General features: G+C 36.3%; 1 protein-coding gene and 1 long non-coding RNA gene across 3 annotated transcripts in view; both read left to right on the top strand.

Annotated features, from left to right (window-relative positions):
- LOC134751414 (uncharacterized) overlaps nucleotides 1-26,665 on the top strand; it is a 440,348-nt gene that overhangs the window by 199,616 nt on the left and 214,067 nt on the right. The gene's annotated exons all lie outside the window — the stretch shown is intronic.
- LOC134751079 (opioid-binding protein/cell adhesion molecule-like) overlaps nucleotides 18,837-26,665 on the top strand; it is a 77,387-nt gene continuing 69,558 nt past the window's right edge. Inside the window, exon 1 of the mRNA XM_063686425.1 lies at nucleotides 18,837-18,956. Coding sequence (XP_063542495.1) covers nucleotides 18,869-18,956 — 88 coding nt within the window. The 5' untranslated portion in view covers nucleotides 18,837-18,868. The remainder of the gene's footprint in view (nucleotides 18,957-26,665) is intronic.

The raw sequence follows: 26,665 nt of genomic DNA, 5'->3' as shown, positions 1-26,665 counted from the left end.
GGCCTTTGAGCGAGGAATCTTTCAGGGCGACAGTCTGAGTCCCCTGTGGTTCTGCCTAGCTCTGAATCCCATCAGCACCCAGCTGAAGGATGTGGGACTATGTTGCCGGCTTCGGAGAGAGGGGGAAATCATTTCTCACCTTCTGTACATGGATGACCTCAAATTATTTGCACCAAATAGCCAATACTTGTTGGAGCTACTGAAAATCACCGAAGTCTTCAGTAGTGCCATCAACATGGAGTTTGATGTCGATCAATTGTGCGTTTAATACATGTACAGCGGGAAAAGGTTGTAAATTCAACAAATTTACAACTTTCTGAGACAGTTTTTTTTCAGATCTACCTCTGAATCAGAAACCTATAAATACCTTGGTATGTCACAGTCGTTGGGTATTGAGGACGAGGGTATTAGACGGTCAGTGAAGGAGCGCTTTTTCAGTCGAGTCACAAATGTCCTTAACAGTCTTTTGTCAGGAGGCAACAAAGTGCGCGCCTTCAACGCTCGGCTACGTCTGGGTAATGCCCCTACTCACATACTCCTTAGGCATAATAAGGTGGACTCAGGCCGAGTTGGATGCCGTGGATCGCAGGGTCCGCCAGCTGCTCACCACACACCGTATGCTACACCCACGCTCGTCTAGGTATTTTGAGATTGAACATCTCACGGAAATATGAAGGAAGGCTTTCTAAACGCCAAAAATCTCCATAACCGTGGGGTGTACAATCTCAGGAATTATTTCCTCAACAACGAGTGTGGGATGCATCGTGATGTGGTGGCAGCAGATAGGGGCCTCACGCCGCTCTCCTTGGCAAGCAAGAACTGGCACAAACATGTAGTATTTATTTAGCACCGAGGACCGCAAGGGACCCGATGTAGACCTGCCCGTGTCGGTGAACTGGGTACGATTTTGGGGACCTCTTCGGAGAATCCGAGGGCTTTGCCTGTGCAATTGCGGACGAAGTTATCATGACGAATAACTACCGGAGATATATCCTGAAAGACGGTACGGTCGACATTTTTCGGGCATACTGCCGTCCCGGAGTCACTCAGGCATATTATTTCCGGTTGTTCTTATCTTGCTAACACTGCGACCCTGCCCACCGACAGCTTGGTGGGCCCTGCCCCGCTGCTGGCGGCACGCTAGATAAGGTTTTTTTTTATAATGTGTCTATATATACATTTTTTTGTTTTGTAAGTGTTTTTGTATTATAATATGTAATATAAAAACCCTAGCCTAAGAAGGATTATGAATAAAATAATATAATAACAATAATAATACATTCTTTATTTCAGACCAGGTCCATAATTATACATTTAAATTCAATTAAATAATAACATTAATTAACATTAACATTAATACCTACATTACATGTGTTAGTAGCACACTAACATTAAATCATTTTACGGTTTAGACTCACTTGTTTTAGTCACTCGCGCGACATGTTTCGGAGAGCCTAGGTCTCCTTTCTCAAGCACTAATAGTGCGAGCAGCGTTCACGACGACCGTGTATTGCGTACTGCAGTACGCAATACACGGTCGTGACTAAAACAAGTGAGTCTAAACCGTAAAATGATTTAATTTAGTGTTAGTAGCAGTATGAAATAATTAATCTTCCTTCAACTAAGGTTAGTATACACAGGACATAACAGACTATTTCTACATATCGACGGTGGAAATTTTAAATGTCGTAAGGGACATATGGCCGTATGTCCCTTACGATATTTCAAATTTCCACCGTCGATATATTGGGTTGCCTGTCAGTATATATATATCATATGGCAATGGTTTATGTACTGACAGTCAAACCTTGACGCAAATGCCCTCCGCGACAGGTATGTGCACCGCTTCCGCATTGTATTCGAACAATGCTTATAAAAAGTCACAGCGGTATAATAGCGATCCGTCAAAATTGACATTTCTTCAACCAAAAAACGTCACTTTTGACACCGACATATCGGTATCGTACCGCTGTGACTTCTTAATCTTCTTATAAGCATTGTTCGAATCGGGCCGTGCTGCATTTAAATAAATGCTCTGTTATTTAGTTCATCTTATCACTAGTCCTGCAGTGCTGGCAATATTTGGAGACCTAAGTTTAAAATAATTATTTGTTTTACAAGGGGGCAAAGTAGTTGTTTAACTCTTCGTACCAAGTAATATTGATAGGTACCCGAGTAAGCGAAAGATTCCAAAATTGAACCAGTAGCGTAGATTGAAACATTAGTATTGTTAAAACCTCATAAGTTATCGCTTTAGGTCTATTAAAATAATAATTTGATTTAATCTTTAAAAAAAGTCACCATAAAAATCACATTAGATACCTAATATTCTCTCTGTAAGAGAAAATTTGATATGTCTCTAGAAACGAATGGTGTTATAATTCGGCGCCATTTGCTCGCGCCCCGTCTGCGCTCCTTCCGACCAGTACGTGCATATGTGTGAAAACTTTTTAGGAGACTATAAAGAAAATTCTTTCTCTTGAATTTACGATTTCCCTATCGCGCTTAAGCGGCGAATCATGGCGCGGGATGAAATATATCGTTCTTAGGATACGCGCACGTGTACTGTGCTAAGTCGACTAGTGTAAAGCGTGGTCGAGATTTTGCATCCGTTTTCACTCGTATTTGGATTTTCTTCTTCTCAATTTTCTAACCGACAATCCGGGAAGGGTTATTTGGACAAGTATTTGTATGAATTTTTGTTTTTTATGCACATCCTGTAGTTCGAATTGTTTTAATGGATAAGTGTTATTAGATACGGACGTCCATAAGGTACTCCTATTGTTGAGTGCGGTGTTATTTTCGTCAAATAATTAATTTTAATTGAAAAGCTTCTTGAAGCTCTATTTGAGTTTTCTTTAATTATAACACAATGTTTATTGTTCATCAAACAATACAAATACTACTTACTTAAATTTTGTGGATAATAATAACATTTAAGACGAGTTCATTATTTAAAATTTATTGGATTGTGATTTCATTGTTGAAACTTTTGTTTTTATTTTTAATGTATTTACTAACACATAGCTATAACGATGGTACTAACAATATTGTATGGAATTTTGAACGTTCCGAAATAAAGATATTTTTTTATTTCTTTATATTTTTTTATTTGCAAACTTCTTACTTGTTTAAAATATATTTCATGATCCTTTTATAGTCCATTCCACGTAACTCAATACTATCCTTTTGAATAATTGCCGCTACGTTGCTTAGCTGTCCAATTTATTCATCAATATCCGACGCCTCAATTTCAACAAAAGCTTCCGAAGAACATGAGAATTCATCAAAACTTTATTGAAGCTGAAACAATACATCAAGGCGCTAAAACATCTTAATAGCCGAAAGATTGATCGTTCGATCGGGGCAGCTAGCATTATCTTCGGAGGTATTGTGTGCGCGCTCTGTGTGGGCGCCAATATCCGCTTCAACAAAAGCCTTTAAAAACGCTAATCTATTTACTAAATCTTGTAACAAGATGGCTACTTTCGTGATGCACTACTTAGGTACATACAGTATCCTGGTATGTTAAAATTATTTTATGAGAAAATTAACCTCTATTTAGTGCACGAATCCCCTTCTAACTGGACAAGCAAACCTCTATTATATAGACGTGACGTATTACGTCTATGTTATTTGACTCTGTACCTTTTGATTCTGACACCCGATAAAAAGAATGTCAGATTATGAACATAATAAAACATTTCCAATATAATTGTGGTATGTTGCTAAAGAATTAAGGTGCAAAATAGATTTGAAAACAAACTAGTTGACTTGTAATGTGTTCCCAAAGTATAACGTTCTTGTTGTACCTATAATAGAAAATTGTTATTATAGAAATTACATTATTTAGCTATTTATTTTTTCCAGGTTTATAAACAAGTTTCTGTTTCATAGAATAACTTACAAACATCACGTATGTTTACTAATACATACGACCAAAGATAGATATAACTCCGTAATAGATGGATACAGTCTAAGGAAAAAACTTGCCTCGAAAATCACGAAAATTTGATTCTCGATCAGATGGCGCCACTAGTTTTGGCCTACTCTCGTATAGAGGGCGTTGACGGTTTCGTTTGTTATTTATAATTTTAACCCATATCCGTTGAGAACATGGGTCAAAATCATATGAAAAAAATGAATGCAAATAAAAAAATCTTTTATCCATATTTAAATACATTTGAACCTATTTTTATAAATCTTCATTTTTAGTTTTAAAGTATGTCCATAGATGGCAGTGAATTTACAGTGGTTACAAAATTTACTATGACAGTACCGCTCTATCTTATTATATCCTCTTTGATACGACCAAAGAAAATAATATAGGATAGAAACAATTATAATATAGAAAATAATATGTACTGTCATAGTAATCATAATCATAATCATAAACATGGTAAAAACAAGTTATTACAAAATAGTAGTATCTCATGGACCCTAAAAGGGTATGGCAAACATTTCCTTAAATTACATAGCTTTATAATTTTAAGCGATCAAAACTATCAGATCAATAGTTCCATTACAACATGTTACCCTGAAAGGGTATTGCAATTACACGTACATTAAAACATGCAAATAAGACACATAGTACATAAATCTTTCAATTAATACTTAAACAACTATTACTACGTACAGTATTAGTGTTTTTAATATTATTTTATAATTTTAGAATAATACTTATTTGAGACTTGCAGTGAATAAAAAGTGTGGTCTATTAGGTAGGTTTTCAGCTTGTTAACGAATTTTGTGTGTGTTTGCTCTTTAGTTATTTAGTAATTTTGTAGTAAATTTACTGCCATCTATCGACACACGAATAAAACTAAAAATAAAAATATCAAAAAATGTATATATAGATACAGGTATATGGATAATTTTTTTTTTTTTATATGTTTATTTTTTTAATATGATTTGGACCCATGTTTTTTCACTGGTATGTGTTACAATTGATAAATTGCAAACGCAACCGTCAACGCCATCTAGCCGAGAATAGGCATCTAGCCAAAGGTTGGAATTGGTGGTAGCGCCCGCGATCTGTGCGAGAACCACATTTTTTGATTTCCGAGGCATGTTTTTTCCTTAGACTGTATTCATCTTATACGGAGTTACATAGGTCTTTGATACAAGTAACATGTCATGCCTTGTACTCGTACGACCGGCCTATTAATGGGTAGTGATTAGGGTTACAAAATTCTCGAAAAAATCAAATCGCTTTTTTTTAGGACGTTTTGAAATTTTAGTTTTTTCCGTATTTTTCAGTATTTTTTGGGAAATTGAACTTTTATACTAATAAGGTATTATTATTTATTATTCACTGTCTGTCACTGCCATTATCTAAGTCTATCATACTCGAATCGATAACGTCGTCGATACTGTAAGAATTAATTTGCAAGTTCAAATTAGATCGAATAAAAAATAGTTTATTAAGCGGATTCAGCCGTTCTGGCAAAAGCCGGTTTCTATCCTTGGTGTGAGTGCGACCAAAAATCGACCAGTTCCTCTCTGATGCGGCAGATGATGGAGGAACACTAAGTAACCTTACGGCAGTACTTGATAGAAGTTTGGTTGCACACAATCCTTTCCACCAACTCAGAGGATATGGTCCTGGGTTCAAATCCTGGTAAGGGCATTTATTAGTGTGATGAACACGAATATTTGTTCCTGAGTCATGGGTGTTTTCTATTTATTTAAGTAGGTATTTATAAATATTTATATATTATTTATATCGTTGTCTAAGTACCCACAACACAAGCCTTGTTGAGCTTAATAAAGTAATATGATATTTATTTATTTATATTTGTAATTATACCCACCGTTGGAGCTTTTATATGCAAATCCGTGAATCTTTTGCGTTATTATTAGCAAGCCACTTAACATTGCAGAGCTTCGCTTCAACCCCGATTCGCCGAGATGCAACACTTCTCAGTAAGTTCCATAATATGCTTGCAACTACATATGTGCGAAGTGGGTAGTGGCTTTAATCCTATTATTTTATAATGTACACTATTTGCATTTCTGATTATGCACGTGCAGTTTGAACTTTTAGCAGAGTTAATAGCTTTGCGGAGAAATGCGACGCGAATGTCTGCTGGAATTTAACAAAAAAAGAGAAACTACTTATTATTATAAATATAATGGTTGAAGCGCATTTATAAATAATAATATGAACTATTTTTGTTCTGACATAACAGTTTAACAAATAGTTATAAACTATGGCAGATTTAAAGCGAGCATATTTGGAAAGAGATTGGCCGGTGTCGATGCCGGTGCGCGGCGCGTCAGTAGGCCGAGCACGTCGTGCGACCCTATCGCGAGCTTCATACACTGCCCGGCGACATCTGCACATTTCCGACGTTATCGACTCAAGGACACAATTTTTATAGGAACAAATTTAATCTAAGCAGAAGTAGGGATCAGTCTCGGGAGTGCCCTACTCGCACGTGTCCCTGGGACGTGAGCACGGGCTAACGATTTTTTACAGAACGTTATTATTGGTCCGATAAAGGGCTTTATCTTGAGACTGTGCTATAGGCGTACGGTTTAACCCTCTTTATAACCCATATTAAGTGTACTGCGTTATTCAAAACTATGAAGATTCGACATGAAATTTCATTAAAATCACACCGATACATTACTCAAACACAACTAGACTGACACACTATCAAAATGTAGATAGTTGTAAAAAGGTATGTGCCATTAGACCTTAATAATTACAAAACAATTAAGGCGTTATTCATAAACCTCTATCAAATAAATCAAATCTAGTGATATAATCGTTGGTCACTATCCTTCATTTTGACATTTGTGTTTGACAGAAGGAGATATAATTTAGCTAACTTAGGTTTTCTAAGTTACGGGATCTTTTTATAAGAGAAAAAACTTTCACGCGATCAAATAACTCGCCCATCGCTCTCGCTTCTCGCTAATCACCAGCAGTGTATTTTTAATCATATTTGTACTTAGTCCGTGGTAAACTATTGTATCTAACATGTTAAGTCGAAGTTTGAATTACTATAAAAAGAAGAATTGTTATCAAAACGGACGAAAATTGGAGAAATTTACTTATGCTATGCGATGCTATGACATGTTTCTGTCATCCAAACAATGGTTTTGTGTCATACAAATACTAACACTGGCATAGTATGTTATATTATGCCTTGATTTCCGGTGAGAAGTGCATAAGGTTTTGCAGGTATGTAAATAAACAACTGAATATTAATTCATTCTGGCCCGTTAGGCTAAGATGACTTACATTTCAATAGATGTTCCAGTCAAAGATGAATCGACGCTCTCTACGCATATTGACCAACAAAAGACACGCAAATTACCCAATACGCATAATGACAACACGAGCGATCAGTCGCAAAATGACCTACCTTAAATAATAAGCGAAATGACCAAATAATAATGTTTTCACGGACGTCACACTAAATCAATATAGATAGGTAGGTTAGGTTCGTTAGGTAGCTTCAGATGCCCGAAGGGCAAACCGCCTAGAAATAGGAGCGGCTCCGTCGTTGTTGTGCAGGAAATATTCTTTGAAATAAAAACAGTGCGGTGGAACCATGATTAGCTATTTTGTACAATTAGCGTTTAGTCATTTCGCGTATTATTTAAGGTAGGTCATTTTACGTTCGTGTTGGTGTAACCACTAAAGGATTGGGGGTTATAGATATAGATAGTCATTTTAGATTGATAACAATTTTGAGATACATCCTACTGATCTCTGCTTTCGTAACTATTAAGAGGCTTAAAATAATAATAATAATAAGCCCGCAGGGCAGCTTGTGGCGAGCTGTAGGGGAGTGACGACCCCACGGACCCGAGTGTTCCAGAGTCGGTCAGGGTCTCCGTCTCCGGCGTGTCTTCGTCGGTCGGAGTGGACCCCAAGGGGACCCATAGGACTCTCAGCTCTGGCTTGCGTTCATTGGCCGTTCAGAGGGGAGTCGTAAGAGCTATATGCTCCAGGGATGGAAGTTAAAAGGGCATAACGCCGCGAGTAACTTCGGAGAAAGCACAGCACACCTCTCGACACCCCTTAGCCGCTCACGCCGGTTTTGCGTGGCAAGGCCAACGAGTGGCAAGTCACCAACTGCCTCGATAACTTGTGCAAGCAATGTTATAGCAGGTGTCCGGACTTCTTTGTAATAGCCCAGTCTTTTTTCCACCCAAACTTAAACCATAGACCTCTCCAGTCCCTCCAGTCCAGTCCAGTCCAGTCTCTCGCTCTGTCCATATTCTCTACAATAGCTTCCAATGCCTGCTGAAACCGGTTCACGGGTATTTACTGATGTACCCGTGAATGGGTTCCAGCAGGCGTTCTACATGACATCAAATCTCTCCAAACGGACTCTACGTGTTGGATCTATATCTCCACGCACGCCTTATAAATGACCGGGCTCGAAAGACCCGAGAGTTTTAAAACGGAGATACACATAATAATAATAAAATATATTTATTTTCACCTCACAAAGGATACATTTAACATTATTAACTTTTAAATAGCGTAAAGGACAACTTAGATTTATAATATCCTTTGTGAGTGACTGGAGTCTGAACTAGGCGTAAACCTGTAATACAGATCTCCAGCCCCTCACCCCCACCCTGTAGGTACTGAATGATTTGCTAATAGGTGGATTATATGGAATAAAAAGGTACCTACCTAGCATTCAAGAAATCATTATACAACAAAAGTTAACACCTAGGCATAGGTATCACAGTTACATACCTATCCAAGAATCTTACCTATATGAGGAGATGAAAGATTTATTTATTTATATACCTATTTAACTATGGCGTCGGACTTTAATAAGGCTGAGTGAATATATTTCCCACGTCGATTTTAAACTTTATTTCAAAGTGATTGGGTACAATTTTAGAATCGAATAGAATAGAATGAAGAATGATGGGTTTTTATTCGTAAACACACAGACAATAGACAGTCATACGTTAAAAGAACATAGTGAAAATAAAGAGTTACGAAATGGCCCCATCTCAGCATGCTGCTGGCGACTTCCAGCGCTGATCTTCCGATGCGACCATCAAGTGAGTGATTTTGAATAATGAATGCCCGTTAAAGGGTTAATTATACAGACAATGTATTTTGTTTCCTTTTTGTTAACATGCAATTTTTGAAGAGGGTGTTTTTTCGACATTTGTATGGAATTTTTTTATTTTTGGAAAATCTGATTTATAATCCTCGTTATAGGAAGGGTTATTAACAACAAAAAAATGTACTGTACGAGGCACCAATCTACTTTTAATATTAGCGTCCATATCTAGGACATGTAAATCGCATTTCTTCGACATTGTATGGGAGTACCAAAATGATTATAGCATCATTTATTATTTTTGTGCCATTTGTATGACCCTGACGACTTTTGTATGGCACTATGTCGACAATTGTATGACACATTCGACATTCGTATGGTCAAAGTAGCCGTACAAATTTTGCCATACACAATATTGTATTTTGTCCATATTTCGTACCTACTACCCGATTCACGTATTTAATAATCACAATATTTTTAAACAAAATTGCCAACTGTTATTATAATTTATAATTTTTAAGGGAGCTCGGGAGTCGCTTACGTAAGAGGGGTCTGGATCCCCGCTCCGGGTCATTCCTGGTGCAAAGGTTATCTATTGCGGTTCAACGCGGAAACGCAGCGAGCGTGTTGGGAACTTTTGCGCCTGGAATGACCCGGGGTGGGTTATTTGATTAGTTGTTATTGTACTTTTATGTTGACTGTTTTTTTTTGTTTTTTTTTGTTTTGTAATTTAATAATTGACATTGTAATTGTATTTAGAATTATGAATTTTATTATTTATGTTTTTATTTATATATTGCCTATTTTCTGTGTAATCGAATGTAGCTAGTAGCTAAGTTTAAATTTGAATTGATGTAAATATTATAAAATATATCTTAAAATTAGATTGTCGAAATAAAATGTATTAATAAGGAAACACATTTTTATGACAATTGTATATCAATACATAAGAGCCCATACAAATGTCGTAACGACCGTACCAAAAAACTTCGTTCAAGAAAATTAACTGTTCTTCGATCAAAAATACCGTCATTGCGTCGATTACTGTTGGAGATCGAAGCCCAAGTAATATACTATTGTATCGTTAATTAAAATAAATTGTAATGTAATTCGCATCAACGCAGAGCCGAAACTAAAAAGATAGAAAATTGAAATTTGCACACCATTTGCGATTTTGAGAAATTTAACCCCTTAGGGGGTTAAAAAGGCGATGAAAGTTTGTATGGGGTTCAACTTTTATTTTAAGCTAGGAATTTGAAACTTTGTAGAAAGGTATTAAATAATTAATACATATCTATTTAGTATTTATTTAATCTGACATGTCCTAGGGTTTAGGTTCAATTAATATTCCCTAGGGATTGAAAACTGCGTATCATTGCGCCGCTCGAACAAAATTTCCTTAGAAAAACAATAAATTTTCTGTGAGCTACGCTCGAGTGAGTTTCGGTGTCGCCGAAGTGAGAGCACGCTCGCCATAATATATTGAATTTGAAACGAACAAAGTTTTACGTTCTCCTTGCCGCATGTAAAAAGATTTTCTCCAAATGTTTACAACACAATAATTTTTCGACATCAAAAACAACGACGATATTATATTTTACTTTAGCAACATAAGTCTAAAGAAAAACCTTTACTTCATGCTTAGCGAGGCTCTGCGGAAAATCTCAGCCTACGTATTTATAAGTGAACAAATATGTAGGTCTTTATACTCTATATGAACCATATATCCCGTATGTTGCAATTTTGAACGTCTCATATTATTTTCCCATAATGACTACTTATAATGTATGAAATATATTAAATTTTCTTGTTTACATTATGATGTTAGACTTAAATAGTCAAACTAAATCTCACTTTGGATTAAAAAATTATAATAATATTTTGTTCCAATGTTGTAATCCAAGCCCGCAGCCGTACTCGCCTACAACGACATCACCACCACCCTCAACCGCAGCAACGTGAGCCGGTGCTTAACAAGTTACCATAGTTGAGTGACTAAAAATACGCGAGAAACTAAAATTAGCCCAATTTTATATTAACTCACGACTGTTAAAGTTCGATTAGTTAGGTATAAGATAGAAAAACACTATATAGGAAATTTTATTCAAAAAAATGAAAAAAAAATATTTGGGGATAATCTTACACAGATCGACTAACTGAAGCAAAGCTTGTACAGTCAGCTGCAAAGAAAAGGTACCCCCCCCTGCATACAAATTTGTATGTAGGGGCATGCTTTTGTACGAAGACAACGATTATCTGAGTCGCCCGTATCATTAGAAACAGATACTAAAACCTAATCAATAACACCTCAAAGCAAAACATATAACAAAAAACCGGACAAGTGCGAGTCGAACTCGCCCACCGAGGGTTCCGTACTTTTTAGTATTTGTTGTTATAGCGGCAACAGAAATACATCATCTGTGAAAATTTCCCCATTTAATTTGTGTGAATACCCGTGACGAGGAAATCGACATTCGCATTCAGAATGCCTTGCGGTGCGGTGCAGCTCTGCACAAAGTCTTGGTGTCCAGGCTTCTCAGCAGAAACACTAAGATCCGAATTTACAAGACCGTAATCCGACCTATTTTAACATACGGATGTGAAGCCTGGACACTAACTTTGAAGGAGGAAAGTAAGCTGCTGGTGGCTGAGAGGAAGATTCTCCGCAAAATCCTCGGTCCAACGCAGAGACCCGATGGCAGTTGGAGAATCCGCAAAAACGCCGAAATTGAACAATTAGTTGCTGAACCAAACATCATTGGTGTGACAAAGGCGCAAAGGCTTCGGTGGCTCGGCCATCTGGAGCGAATGGGAGACGATCGGGCGGTGAAAAGAGCGTTTGAGGGAAAACCGACAGCACGCCGCCCGGTCGACCTAGGTACCGATGGGCGGATGTGGTGGACGCTGATCTGCGCGAGCTCCAGGTCCAAGACTGGCGAGAAACTGCACAGGACCGGGATCAGTTGCGAACTGTCGTGTTGGAGGCCAAGACACACTTTGGGTCGCTGCGCCAGAGGAGTAAGTAAGTAAGTAAGTGAAAAATTCAACTGTCTAGCTATCACGGTTCACGAGATACAGCCTGGTGACAGACAGACGGACAGTGGAGTCTTAGTAATAGGGTCCCGTTTTTACCCTTTAGGTACGGAACCCTAAAAGTCAAACTTAAAGGACCCTAGGAGGAGGAAGGAAAGAGGGCGCGGACCGATTAACCCTCACCTAATCACTACATAGTATATAACACCCCTCTCTTTTTGCGTCGGGGGTTAAAAACAAAGTCGCTTTCTGCTGTCTAGATGGATGTTTGTCCCTATGTATGCTTAGATCTTTAAAACTACGCAACGGATTTTAATGCGGTTTTTTAGGGTTCCGTACCCAAAGGGTAAAAACGGGACCCTATTACTAAGACTCCGCTGTCCGTCTGTCCGTCTGTCTGTCCGTCTGTCACCCGGCTGTATCTCATGAACCGTGATAGCTAGACAGTTGAAATTTTCACAGATGATGTATTTCTATTGCCGCTATAACAACAAATACTAAAAACAGAATAATATAAATATTTAAATGGGGCTCCCATACAACAAACGTGATATTTTTGCTGTTTTTTTCGTTATGGTACGGAACCCTTCGTGCGCGAGTCCGACTCGCACTTGGCCGGTTTTTTTAATAGATAGTGATTCAAGAGGAAGGTTTATATGGATAATACATCAGCATTGCACCCGTGCGAAGCCGGGGCGGGTCGCTAGCTGGTACTAGTATAATGCATAAAATATATCTGCAGCTGACTGTACAATGGGTACTAGGCGACGATAAACATACTTAGGCCAGGATTACACTTGTAAGTTTTACTTACGTAAGTAGGGACAAAGCTATTTGCTAGAATGAGATAACGATATTCATATCTCATTCTGTAGTATAGCTGTGTCCCTACTTACGTAAGTAAAACTTACAAGTGTAATCCTGGCCTTAAGGTACATAGATAACATCCATATCTCAGTAACAATTATTCGTGATAAACACAGAAATAAATAAATAAATAAATAAAAAATAAAATAAATAAAAATCATTTAATTCAGAAAACACAGGTTCCATAATATGGTTAGTAACTCTTTACTTAAGAACTATAAATAAATGCCCTTACCGGGATTCGAACCCAGGACCTCCTAGATCCACCGACACTACCGACTAGGCTAGGATGTAGGCTAGGAAAGGTCACTTTTGTGTAAAAGATACCTATTTTTCTTTATTGATGTTTCAACGTTATTTTATTCAATACCGTGCCTATCGATCGTCGTCAAAACACTTTGTATCAGTAGCGGTTTACCTTCCGTTAATCCGCAAAAAATATTGACGAAAAGGTGCGAGCGCGCCAGGCTTAATCCTCGACGATTTGCGAAGACGGAAAAAAGGGTTCCAGTAGCTTCAGCGGCCCCCTTCTTATGACCGACCAGTCTTCTATCCTGCTCTTAATTCTGTCCCGCCCAGCATGAAAACCGGAAGTAGTGTTGGAACACTTTCAAATGTTTACCGTATTTTCGTGCATTACGATTCAAGTTCAACTGATTTTCCAATCATGTACGGTTGTTCTACACGATAAGGCAGGATTCGTCTTTCTTGTATTCCGCTACACGATTAAATAGTGTTAGGAGTAAAACCGGTAAAAAGTGATTCTAGCTTTATTGTCGGTAATTTTATTATTACAAGCTTTTATTCAACTTCCCCTGTTAGTATATACCATAATGTTAGTATGGGTCAAATCTTGGAAGCTAAATTTGGCCCATTTCCCGATTTCCAATTGAGCTGCAATTTTGCATACATATGTAAATCGGATGATAATGCAATATTATAATGACATGGAGCTGATCTGATGTTGGAGATGGCCATGGGAACTGTGTGATAAAATAACGCAAACTAATAATTGTGTTTGGGGTTGTTACAATTGTCTCGATAAGTTTAAAAGCTTGTGCCAAAAATAATATTTTCGCCTAAAACTTCTCTTTATAATAGATCGTCAAGTACCTAATAGATATTTTCTATTACACTTTTTCGTAAAGGATGTTGTTATTCTACGCAGACAAACAGCAGTAATATCTATGTTTTCTCCCAAAAAAACAATGGATCTCTCCATTAGATCATGTGAACTTTTGAAAATTTTATAATCGCCTATTTTTTGTAATAACCAGGTTACTAGTTAATACTCGTTGTAAAAATATCAATACCTTTTCTTTTTTTACTAAAAAAATATTTTGCAATTGAAAGGGATTTTGGATTCTGAATTGATGATGGGATAAGGCATTAAAGGAACTCCTTTATTTTTTTAAATATATGCATAGTTATATGGTTATTTCTAATTTGGTAAAGTGGACCTGATGTTGAAGACCACACATAGGATATGAAGCGACGCAGTCGTTCCAGGAGGTGAAGGAACTTGCAATAATATTTCCTATGGAATGGACTGAAAACAGAGTTTTTCGTTTAATTCCGAAAAGAAATCTCAATAGATATATGTAGGAACCTTTTCTCAGTTTTCTCGCTTCTTATATGTAAAGATTTTTAGGAATTTATCCGGTCACTACGAGTGTTGCGGGTAGAGGGCTCGAACAGTCAGGGTGTATTTTATTTACGTGATTAGTGAACCGTATGCGATGTAATCCATTTTAATTGTTTTTCTTAAATGAATAATTTTCGCGGTAATCGAAAACATTATTACATTTTGTACTAGTAAATAAAAAAATATCCTAGTTTGTCAGCTACAATAAATTAGGAAAATAATTATACAATATCATGATTAAAATACACTTCCATTACTAAAACAATATCTTAGCAATTTCTTATCACATTGTTTTTAATTTTGTGAAATAAGACGGTCCAAAAGATAATTAATTACACCGTAATTTATCAGCAATCTCGTTAGCACAGGTATCTGTTGATTGGGTGCGTATCGCGTTTGTCTACGTTTCAGAGGTCTCTATTAATTATTAAGTTAACGGTAATTATTCAGGCATCTCCCACCTAGGAACGTTTCAGCTAGACGTTTGTGTGTAATCTATCTCGAGACCGATCGGCGATCTTACTCATTAATTATTATTTCGCACCAACATTATTAATGAATGGCTTACAACAATACCTACCCGCGAGAATGGATCATGATATCTTATTCGTCTATGGCATTTGATAGATTATGCAATGAAAATAAACAAAAATATTGTTAAGTGTGGCTTCGTAGCCTCTACTATGGTTCCATCCGACAGAAAGCACGAAACTTGGCATGCATATAGCTCCCCCCCCCCCCACTTTTATATCCCCATTTTAAGTTTTTATACATTTTCATGTAAACTGTGAAAGCTACAATAAAAATGTCTAGGAAAAGTATATTTTCCATAAAATCCTTTACAATATTGTCTGTGGAAGTATATTGTTAAGACTTGTGGTTTTCAAATTATGCCTAATTTCTCTTCGAGATACCTACCAACAAGATATTTATTCATAAACAATGTCAATTGCGTTTGAATACAAAGCTAAGTACCCGCATTATTATAAGAACCAGTGTACTCGTACCGGCAATACTGGCTATAAATAAAAAAAATACAAACACAAGATACCATATATTATAACTTTAGCAGAAAGATAGAAGGCAATACAACAAAATTTATCGCAGATAGGCACAATAGGGTATTTGACTGTGACGGTAGCACCATAAAAGACAAATTTATATTTTAAAACTCTTATAAAACTATAAAGAGTAGGTAATTTGATCGTGACGTCACATGTTTCATATAAATCCTATAGTAGCAAATCGTATTGACAGTTCGAAAAAAGAATCTGATTTGACTAGTAGCAAAGATAGATATAACTCCGTAATAGATGGATACAGTCTAAGGAAAAAACGTGCCTCGAAAATCAAGAAAATTTGATTCTCGATCAAATGGCGCCACTACCTTTGGCCTACTCGGTCGCGTTACGTCCTCCTCCACGTATATTGGAGAAGTGCGTAACGGAGCAGGGAGTGAAGGTAGAAGGAAAGGATAGATAGATAACAGGGGTAGGTTCTTTATTTAACGGCTTTGTGTCAATATGACACGCTAACAAGGGCGCGTGCAGAGAGAGCGCCAGACTTCGCCAGGAACGCAGGAACTTTTATGGAGCGCGAGCGAGGGTTTCTTGAAAGTGCGGGGCCTGGCTTGGCCCCGCACGGACCCTTATTACTGCCGGGCTAGCACATGATTGGCGCGAGAGTATCGCGCCGCGACATAGAATACCCGTCCCCCTTTATTTCATACAGTTAGTAAAAGACGGGTAGTCTATCTCGCGGCGAGATACTGTCGCGTCAATCATGTGCTCGGCCTACAGACGTTCCTTAGTTGGGAACCAGAAGCAAACTGAATTGCAGATGGCCACTGGGCCGCTTATATAGCTAAATCCGAGGGGATTCTAGAACTACAATTAGAATTTCAAAAATAGTTATTAACCAGTAAATATTGAGATAAATTTAGAACAAACTACTTGAAAACTATACGACCTAAACTTCATGCTAAAGAATTTAGAGTAAATACATAATTCTAAGCCATTTAGTTTTCGACTAACAGCGAGTAAGGGATAATGTATCAAGGGTCTGCCTGAAAACCAGCGTTGTAGTAAATACACTGCAACATTATGCTGAGGCAAGCTCCTATTTAACACGCATGAATATTTCTCTCTGATGTGCAACTCAATTTCTTAGTTTTGTAAGTCTAAATTTAAGGTTTATCTGTAAAAAAATAATTGTAATTGTTCTATAGTCTTATGTAACGTATGTATGTTTGTAAGCATGTTTGATACTTAGGTACTTTATTAGTTGTGTATCCAATTATTACTTCTGTGTATCTTCCTATTTATAGGTAGTGCCGAACAGGCCCTGTTTCTACTTGTTGTCAATATCAGTATGTTATAATTAATGGAACTATAGGTCTTATTGTATATCTGCAAGTTTAAACTTATCTGTATGTGACTGTTTGTTTCCTAAATAAATAAAAAAAAAAAAAAAAAAAAAAAATGTACTACGCTATCTGTTAACTCTGCCATTTCATGTGATGTTGAATAAAAATGTTCTATTCTATTCTATTCTATTCTATTCTATTCTAAATTAACAGTTTGACGGATTATGTCAAAACAAACAAAATAAATATGTCAAGGAAAATTTATAGTGAATTTTAGGTCAAATAGCTTCGAAATTATAATAAAAACATGAAATGAATAGAAAAACAGCAAGGTAAGTAACCGGACGGATCAGGGCCGTATTAGGGTAGAAGGAGTTTAGGGAGAATTTAGAAATGGTAGCCAGAAAGTAAACATTTGAAATCAAAAGTTTCAGGGAGTAATTTGGAAGAAAAGAATCAGACAGGAAGACAAGGCAAAAGCGTTAAGGAATTATAGCCGATTGGAGAATCCAGAGGATCAGCCCGTGGAAGTAAGGACTGGGAGTTAGGACCCAGGTATGAGATGCTACAACTCTCGTAGAGATGGCGTTGACGGTTTCGTTTGTTATTAACAATTTTAACGCATATCAGTGTAAGAACATGGGTCAAAATCATATAAAAATAATTAATATAATAAATGCAAATACAAAAAAAAACATTTATCTGTATATAAATTCATTTTTTGATATTTTAATTTTTAGTTTTAGTTATGTTAGTCGTGTGTCGATAGATGGCAGTGAACTTAATGTGGTTACAAAATTTACTATGACAGTACCGCTCTATCCTATTATGTATATCATCTTTGCTAGTAGTCAAATGCCCTATAATTATTCAAAACTAGGGTAAACCCTACCTTAAAGTTTTTCCTAGATGGTTAAAACGCCCGTCGTAAAATCTTGGACAAATAATTTTATATGTGCGCTTATGGAGCACACACCACTGCTATGGGATAAAAAAACTGGACGCCTGCCTAATAAAACAGTATCCAATTTGAATACCGGCAGATAGTGACTCGTAGATTACCTATTATTAAGTAGGTATTTAGCAACATCATTATTCCAAAGTGAACATACTAATCTATTAACAGTGACCTGTTTTCGCAAAAAAACATCTTCATACAACGTAAAACCTAACAAAAAGATAAGTTTGCAACTGAAAAGTTTAAACATTTCTCATTTTAATCCTGTCATGGCTTTGTCAAATTTTAAAATAATCGTACAATTTTGTATGAATGTTTTGCGTTTGCCATGAATTCCATTGTGGCCTAAGAGACTCATCGTAATTAACTTTCATTTAAATTAGAGATTATTCTTGCAAAAAAGGGAAGTTTCTCCGCGCTGGTATTTAACGTCGCACCTGCCCGAGGCGTCTTAGCGTGGTATAAATTAATGCGTCGCGAACTCAGCAAAAGTCAATTACACTTTATTAAAACCGTCTCCATTTATATCAATTTGACGCAAACTGTTACAAATACTGGTAATGTTCCGTCATTTCATCTGAGAATGAGGCGGGGCTACGCTTGCGCCGGCGGGTGCTCGGCGTCGGCGTCGGCGGTCGGCGCTCAGCGGTCGGAACAAAGCGCGGCCCGCTACTCGTACGAGGCAACGCGGTCAGTACCTACGCAGCCGGCAAGCTCGTAGCCTGAGCCGCGCCATCTCTGTACCGCCGTGAGCGCCCCCACGCGATCGTACTTCGCGATCTTGACGCTGAAATACGATTTTGGTTCCTGATCGCCCGATGAATATTTAACTACCCGACTCCCAACCACAGCCTTCGCTACCAACGAACATAACAACACTTTGATGACACACTTTTACTTGTAAAAGTTTATTAGACTACGATGTCAATGGGTTATATAAAGTAAACAATATGAAGGATATAAGTTCAATTTGTTGTTGGATGGCATCGCATGTGTTATTACTGCTCTTAGTTGTCGGTACCGCGACATCATCCGACGGTAAGTTATTAGCATAAATGTAGACACCTTTTGACACAATGTATATTTATTTATTAGAAACAACAACTAGGGTTACACTAGATACATATATACAAATAGGCTTAAAAATAATAATACAAACTAGGTATAAATAAACCTAAAATAAAGGCCGGCCATTTACCTTTTTGTAAATCTGAAGACGTAATAACAAATAAAATACCGTTTTATGAAGCAACGGCAACAACAGCTGTTGAATGTTAAATTGCCATTGTTTAAATTGATTTTCTTCCGGTTATGAATGCATTTTCATAAAAAAAGTTTGCAATGAATTTTGTTTATTTGAGAAATCAATGATACAAAAGGTACTTATGCTACTTTATTTGGTATATTAAAGGTTTTAATTAGAAGAAACGAGTATTATAATACACATTGGGTCTTACAAGGTTAAAACACAAAAAATGTTATCTTTAAACTTACAGGTTGCAATTTTTTTAACCCTAGTAAAAATCCAGCGCGGATTGTTGATATAAAATTGCAAGGGGAAGATTTAAGTATATCTGGTGCGTTTTCAAAATTATTAAGGCGAGGGCCCTTCAGAATATGTGATAGTGTAAAATGGTTTTACATCTCAATGTGTCTCAATGTATGTAGATATTATATTATCAATAGTACCTACATAAAATTTTAAACAATAATGCTATATTTGAGGTCTTTAATTATATTCCTGAGATACCCGTTAAATTGAATGAACTTCGCTTGATAAAAAAATCTAAATATATATTATCTATTTGTACATAAGAGCTCATTTGAAAATTGCATGAAAATAAACGCCATTGATGGCATCAGCAATCATCTCAGGAATAAAATTATTAATATTGCAAAACTCAAAATCAATTCGCCTCGGTTGGGCACACGCTTCTCTACAAACGCTTGGTGGCCAATTCCAACTTACATTTCGATATCAAAATCACGCGAGCATTTCGCTCGTACTTGTTCGTACATCTATTGGCGCGAATGAGACGCACGGGCGAATGTTACATTATTTTGACATCAAAATGTAAGAGCAAATTCAAATAACGTGCTCTCTCTTTTTGACGCTTGCAGAAGCTCGCATTAACAACTTTATATAAATAATCGATCATGCACGTCCTTGTGTGTAAATCATCTGTGGAAGAAGGAAGAGGGGTGTAATCCTGTACCTACATACAATTTATTATCTATATCTACATACAAATTTATAGTTTAGGTAGGTACATTATCCCAGACTCCAGTAGTTAGTACTAAACTGTCACTGTACTGTGTGATCTGTGACAAATGTATGGAAAAATTTACAATAAGGTTTTTTTTTTTTTTTATATATAGAAACCTATGGAAACAATCGGATGCCAGATTCGGTCAGTAGCAGGTCTTCTTAGAAGCAAAACGCCTTTGTAGCAAAGTGCCTAAAACGAATGTCTAAGAAGCTATATACCTAATAAGCAAAATGCATTCAAATCATATAAAAGAAAGGAAAGAAAGGTTAACTGGAAGAGATCCCTCAAAGGGATAAGTTCGCCTTTGTACATCTTATTATTTGTACCATGTAATTTTTAATGTGTTTATTTGTACAATAAAGAGTTTACTACTACTACTACTACTACTACTAAAACCCTAATAAAATAAAATCAATAATAATAATATCAAAAATATTTAAATCATCTAAAACGCAAAATGCCTGAATAGTAAAATGACTAAATCTCTGGTTGCCTAAGCTGTGTAATGTCTGATTGGCAATATACCTTAAATTTAGTTGAATCATGCAATCAAGCAAAAGAAAAAAATAGTTTATTTGAATAATGAAAATAAAACATGTAACTTGATCAACAAACGCATAGAGTTAGAGCAAGATAGGCCTGCAACGATTTTGATAGCACACGCAGTGCGTTATTTTAAAGGTCAAACTTCTTTAAAATTATGACGTTATCTAACTCTAGTCATGTAATTTGCATCCTACGCTACTATTTGGCTACACTTGACAATATTTATATTTGGTAAAGAAAAGACGCTTGGCAGTATAAGTATCGAAGGTACCCATCGGCATTCAGCCACAATAAAAAATTGTAATTTTTTGAAACGGCTACTAAATTAATCAAATTAAATATTTTAAAGCATGAACAAAAAATAATAATCATAAACGTCAGTATCTTCAAAGTAAAACTCATTTGTACCTACTTGGTTCGTATAAATTAGTGACATAATTTAAAAAAAAGCTTTAACTCACTCGTGAGTTATAGCTTTTTTTTCTAACTCCACAACTCCCGCGGGAACAAGATAGGCCTTTGTCCTTCAGTACACCTGCATGAAATAAGGTCTTTTTCGAGCAAATGCGATGAAAATAATATTATGGACATTTCAAAGTGTTTTGTGAAGTTCGTTTTTCTATTAAAGATTATATATGTGGCTTTCCATCACAGAAGACTCCTTATGCTTCCAGTGCAAAAAGGACCTTTTTATCTTAAATTCCAACAGAAATTCTAATAGAATGGTCCTTATTGCACATGAAGCATTAAGGACCCGTCTTTAATGTAAAGCCCACGCATAAAGGTGGTCTTAATATTAATCATCATTCGCCTTCAGTGTCCTTTACTCCTACCCATTCGCCCACTTTAGTAATATTTACCTAATCAAGTTATCAGTTACTTTTGATCGCTTCGCTGCCTTTTGGGTTTTCGCATTTCTATAAACTAATAATAAATAAATAATAAATAATAATTATAAAGGTTTCTGAGTAAAGTAAATTACTTACCTAGTCATCGATTACACGACGGCGGGATGATAAGTAATTACTGTAATTAGCCTGATAATAAAATACATAAGTTAGCGTGATAAATTTTATTTTATTTTTCGACGGTCTCCGACCTCCGCGTAGCTCTAAGCGCTTATTCCACCTTCGTTCCAAAGCTGATACACCCTCCATAACTTACACCCGTTCTGAGATTATAGAGTCAGCTGTTTCAGATAGCTTCAATTGTCGATCTGCCAAAACACTATGGTGTACTTAGGAGACCATTTCCGGAGTTGTGACACTCTTTGGACATCCAGGGCGGGCTTCATCTTTCAACTAAGCCACCCAGTTTTTAACTGTGGCATAAGAGAGCACATTCACCCAAAACATTATAATTTAACTCTTTATAATGACTGCTAATGCATGCTAGTAATTTTCTCAGCAGATAACAAATATAGATATAAGCACTTATCAATCAGACATAAATCGGACCTTAGATACGGTAATTGCATGGCTTGATGACAATAATTTAAAAATAAACTTTGACAAAACTAAAATAATGAACTTTAAACAACGGATTAACATAATAAATAATTTGACTGTAGCTTATAATGACCATATAATAGAGGAAACAAATGCGACAAACTTTTTAGGATTAAGAGTAGATAATAAGCTGACATGGGAAAATCAAGTAGACATAATTTGTAATAAACTTAATAAATATTCTTTTGCTTTGTATAACTTACACAAGTTAGTAAATCAATCAGCGGTTCTCACATCATATCATGCCTATGTAACCTCAACATTACGTTACGGAATTATGTTTTGGGGCAATTGTTCTGATCGTGAGATGATTTTCAAAAGTCAGAAAAAATGTATTCGTGCCGTATGTAGTATCCCGCCAACTGACTCTTGTAAAGAACATTTTATTAGACTACGTGTACTGACTTTTCCATGTTTATATATCTATGAAATTGCATGTTATGTTAAGCAAAATAAAAATCAATTCCAAAGCTTTAATAGTGTACGTCAACAAGGGAAGATTAGCAATACTATCTCATTTAACACGGCCTTGTTATCTAAAAGTGTTTTTGGAATGGCTTCAAGAATTTTTAATATTTTACCAAATAGCATTTTAAATACAGACAACATAAGACTCTTTAAGAAACGTCTGTTTGCATTCTTATCAAACAAAGCGTATTACTCCATTGACGAATATAAAAGAGACAATAATTTAATTTAATGTAATGTTTAGAGTAAGATTTATGCATGCAGTTTATTATTAAACTTAACAACACAAACAAATTTGTATACCTAATGCTGGTAAGACATAGTGATTCTAAGTAATTATTGTAACACCTATGTACCTATGTTTAACAAATAAAAACATTGATTGATTGATTGATTGATTGATATAAATATCCATCCCCTTCATATGAAGAAACTTAATCACTGCTCTTTGCTCAGTTTTATCTGTTTTGAAATAAAGCTACACAATCTATTTTCAAATAACAGCAAATTTAAATTAATATGAGATTGTTATTTTCTAGTTCAAACTTTTTAAATAGCTTAGGCTTATTTATTATCCCGCCCTAGTAAATAAGTAGTAACATTATATTTTATGTGAAATGGTTTAGGAAAATTCCAAACATTGTCAAGTAACAACTCTCCTCCCCTTGCATTGAATCGCTTATTTTTTTAATGGAAAATAAAATTATAAAAGCTTATGGTAGCAATTGGAATTTTATATCCGATCCGACCAAATTGTCTGTGCCCGCAATCAGCTTCAGATTGCGCACCTAATTAGTATGCAAGATTCACTTAAAGCGCGCAACATAAAGCTGCGAGGACGGCGCGTGAGAGGCTGGCGCGCAGCACATGCGCAGCGCGTGAGTGTCGCATCCGGGCAATCTGGGCCAGTGTTGGCCGAACGTTAATTGCAATTAACCACTAACCAGTACAAATTGAACCGTAAACCGTAACGGACGGTTAAGGTTTACGGTTCAATTTCATCAATTTGTACTAGTTAATGGTTAATTGCATTAACGTTTCGGCCAACACTGACCTGGGCCCTGTTTAAGGCCGTTCCATCGGTTTGCCGCTATCACGCCAAGTGTCAATTTTTATCGAATTGTGTCGATTTTTATTTATTTTAAAAACGTTGCCTTACAATATCGAAATTCGAAACTTGTCAAATAACTATTTAAGTTAAGATTGTTATTTCTTCTTTTTTTGTTTATAGTGTCACATAATAAATAACCGAGTAAAGTTTGATTAAAAGTCCGAGTAAGAGGTTACTTTGGGAATTAATTGTATCGAGCGAAGTGTCATAATTCGTGTATCGGAAGCTGTGTTATTAAAGATAATATGTGACGTTTTCAACCAAAAGGTACTACATTCAAATTGAAGCTATATGGAAATAGCGCCTTATTGACAACCGACATTAAGTACCCTTTTAGATGAAAATGGCACATATAATCAAGAACTATACAATAAAGAATAAAGAATAAAGAACTACATATATTTTTTCCACGTCTACGAATATCAACGTCTCTTAGAAAAATATGATCCTATAAGGAGATTTTTCGCCGTCTGGCTCAGGAAACGGCCTTAATCAATCTTACAAATTGTAGATTGAGGTCCAGAATTTTTTGGTAAATGGTGATGATACTAGACACAAGACACACTCAATTTAAAATAAATTGTTCCCAGTGATTTTGAACAATGGACTATTTTGGCAAAAGTACTTACTAAAGAATAAAAAAAAGTTACAACAGATAAAACTTGCTGCGTAAAAAACGCAAATAAGGACCAATCGTTATTTTTTCCGGTTTTTTTCAATCCCTTACACGTGATGTACTTACGCCAGCCCAGCGTTTCAAAGGTTACTGTAAGTTTAATCGCTATAATGTATTTGAATACAAAAATCACAATAAAACGGATTTTTAATATCGTAAGTATTCATTAGTACAAATGCTTCATAAATAAATCTGAAAATACAGTAGCTTAATAGTACATTATTGTCGAGGCTCGGAAGTAGCTACTTGCTGGCTGAGGATTTGTTTTAAACGGACGACCTTGGAAGTCCGTTTAATTGAATCCGAAGCCAGCAAGTAGCCTTCCAGCCGAGTCATATATAGTGCTTTTCCTAAAAATGGCGCAACAAATACAAATATAATAGAAATATTTTACAGAAGCAACGTTCTTATGTATATATTTTCACAGAAAAAAGTAATAAGATTTGCTTTGCCGCCGTTTTATTTTTTTTATTAAAAATAGAAGTGTATTTTTCTGCTGAAAATACTCCAACCTATTTGAGACACCTAAATAGTCGCGGTACCAACATTATAATAATAAGTACTGATCATCTGTTTGGCTGTTTATTGGACCTATGCCTTCATTTGATATGGCCACTTCAACTTTTAAAAAGTTTGGAACTCGACAAATAATGGAATTTGTATGCAACATTGCAGTCCCGAAATCGAGACTGCAATGTTTTTAACTTTTTAATTTTTTGACTGACCATAAACAACGCACTTTGCGACCTACTTTTTAACCGGCAACGTCGACTTTGCCGTCCATTTTTGAGAAAACATACTTAACTACTCAAATTTAAATTTGAATAATAAATACTAAAGAAATATTAAAGATTCTTTCCATTGAGCTACAGATCATTCAAAGCGAACAACCGTTTCGATCGAAAGCTGTGAAAACAATTAAAACATCAGACAAAGCTGAGATTTATTATTTAAATGGCATGAGCTCATGCCGCGCCGAACAATTGGCATATTTTTTCACCACGCCTGCTGAAGCGTTGATATCTTCTATAACCCCATTATTCAGCGGATTAGCTTTTTGCTGGATGAGCTGTAGAATATTCAAAAGGGAATTACTGGATTTCGTTGAATCTGTGAGTGTGACGTAACAATCCACGCTTTTGCGTCTATCGTCTTTTATGTCCATTATTCTTTACATTGATTAGCCGCCTGATTAACTCGGTCTTAAATACGTTTCTGGTATCGCGTTTACTCTTGTACTTACCTATACTAAATAATACTTTATAAGTTTTTTTATGATGAAGGGGCATTTATTTACACAAATAAATTACAGTTAAGAAAATAAAAACTTAAAGATAAACCCTTAAAAACATATTACAAACTAAATTAAATAATAATACTAAAAATAATAATAATGTGAAAATAAACTTAAAAATACTTGTAAGTAAAAGGACCTTCTACATTTTGCCCCGCGTTGGATTGTTATGGCCAATCTTTGCGCGAGAGAGCCGCCCGCGCGAGAGTCACCTGTGGCCACCCTTAGGCGTTTGCTTAGCGCCTTGTGGAGCCCCCGTGCCCCCCTACCCCACGGGCCCACTGTCTCGATGCCAAAAGCTACAAACTTTATTTGCCTTGAAGCGTTTTCGGACGTCAGACGCCGCCCCTTCCTGTTTGCTGATATCTGAAATGCAGGACGCTGCCAACGTGTCTGCGCAAGTGGTGTCCCACACCAGCGCGCGGCCCATCCGCCAGGAGATCAACGACATCCCGTCGGTGCGTGATCCCTTGCGATCTGGGGCTCCAGAGCCGAAGGCGACTCCATGGTGGCCGAGGCGATCAACGGGGCTTTGTAGTTTTTTAAGCAGTTATTTACAGTTGGAATTAGTTTTCTTCCTCGACAGTAAACTCTTAAATAATCCATATCTTGCGTACCTACAAACTACCAACAAACAAATGTCTCACACATACCTACTCGTGAAGTGAATCTTTTGCATAAGCCGGACTTAGTCTGGCTCACAGCTACACAATGCGAGCCTACCTTCTTCAACGATCACCTTTCTACGCCATCTGATTTATTATTTCTGCATGTTTTCTCTCTCCACTCGAATTATAAATACCAATTTCTTCCACAAAACTGTCCTGATTTTTGTTATAAAATAGGGTTTTTAGCGTGTAACTTATATTGCAAT

Source organism: Cydia strobilella, chromosome 2, assembly GCF_947568885.1.
Source record: "Cydia strobilella chromosome 2, ilCydStro3.1, whole genome shotgun sequence".
Taxonomy (NCBI): domain Eukaryota; kingdom Metazoa; phylum Arthropoda; class Insecta; order Lepidoptera; family Tortricidae; genus Cydia; species Cydia strobilella.
Note: the sequence above shows the minus strand (reverse complement) of the source record. Positions and strands in the feature narration are given on the sequence as shown.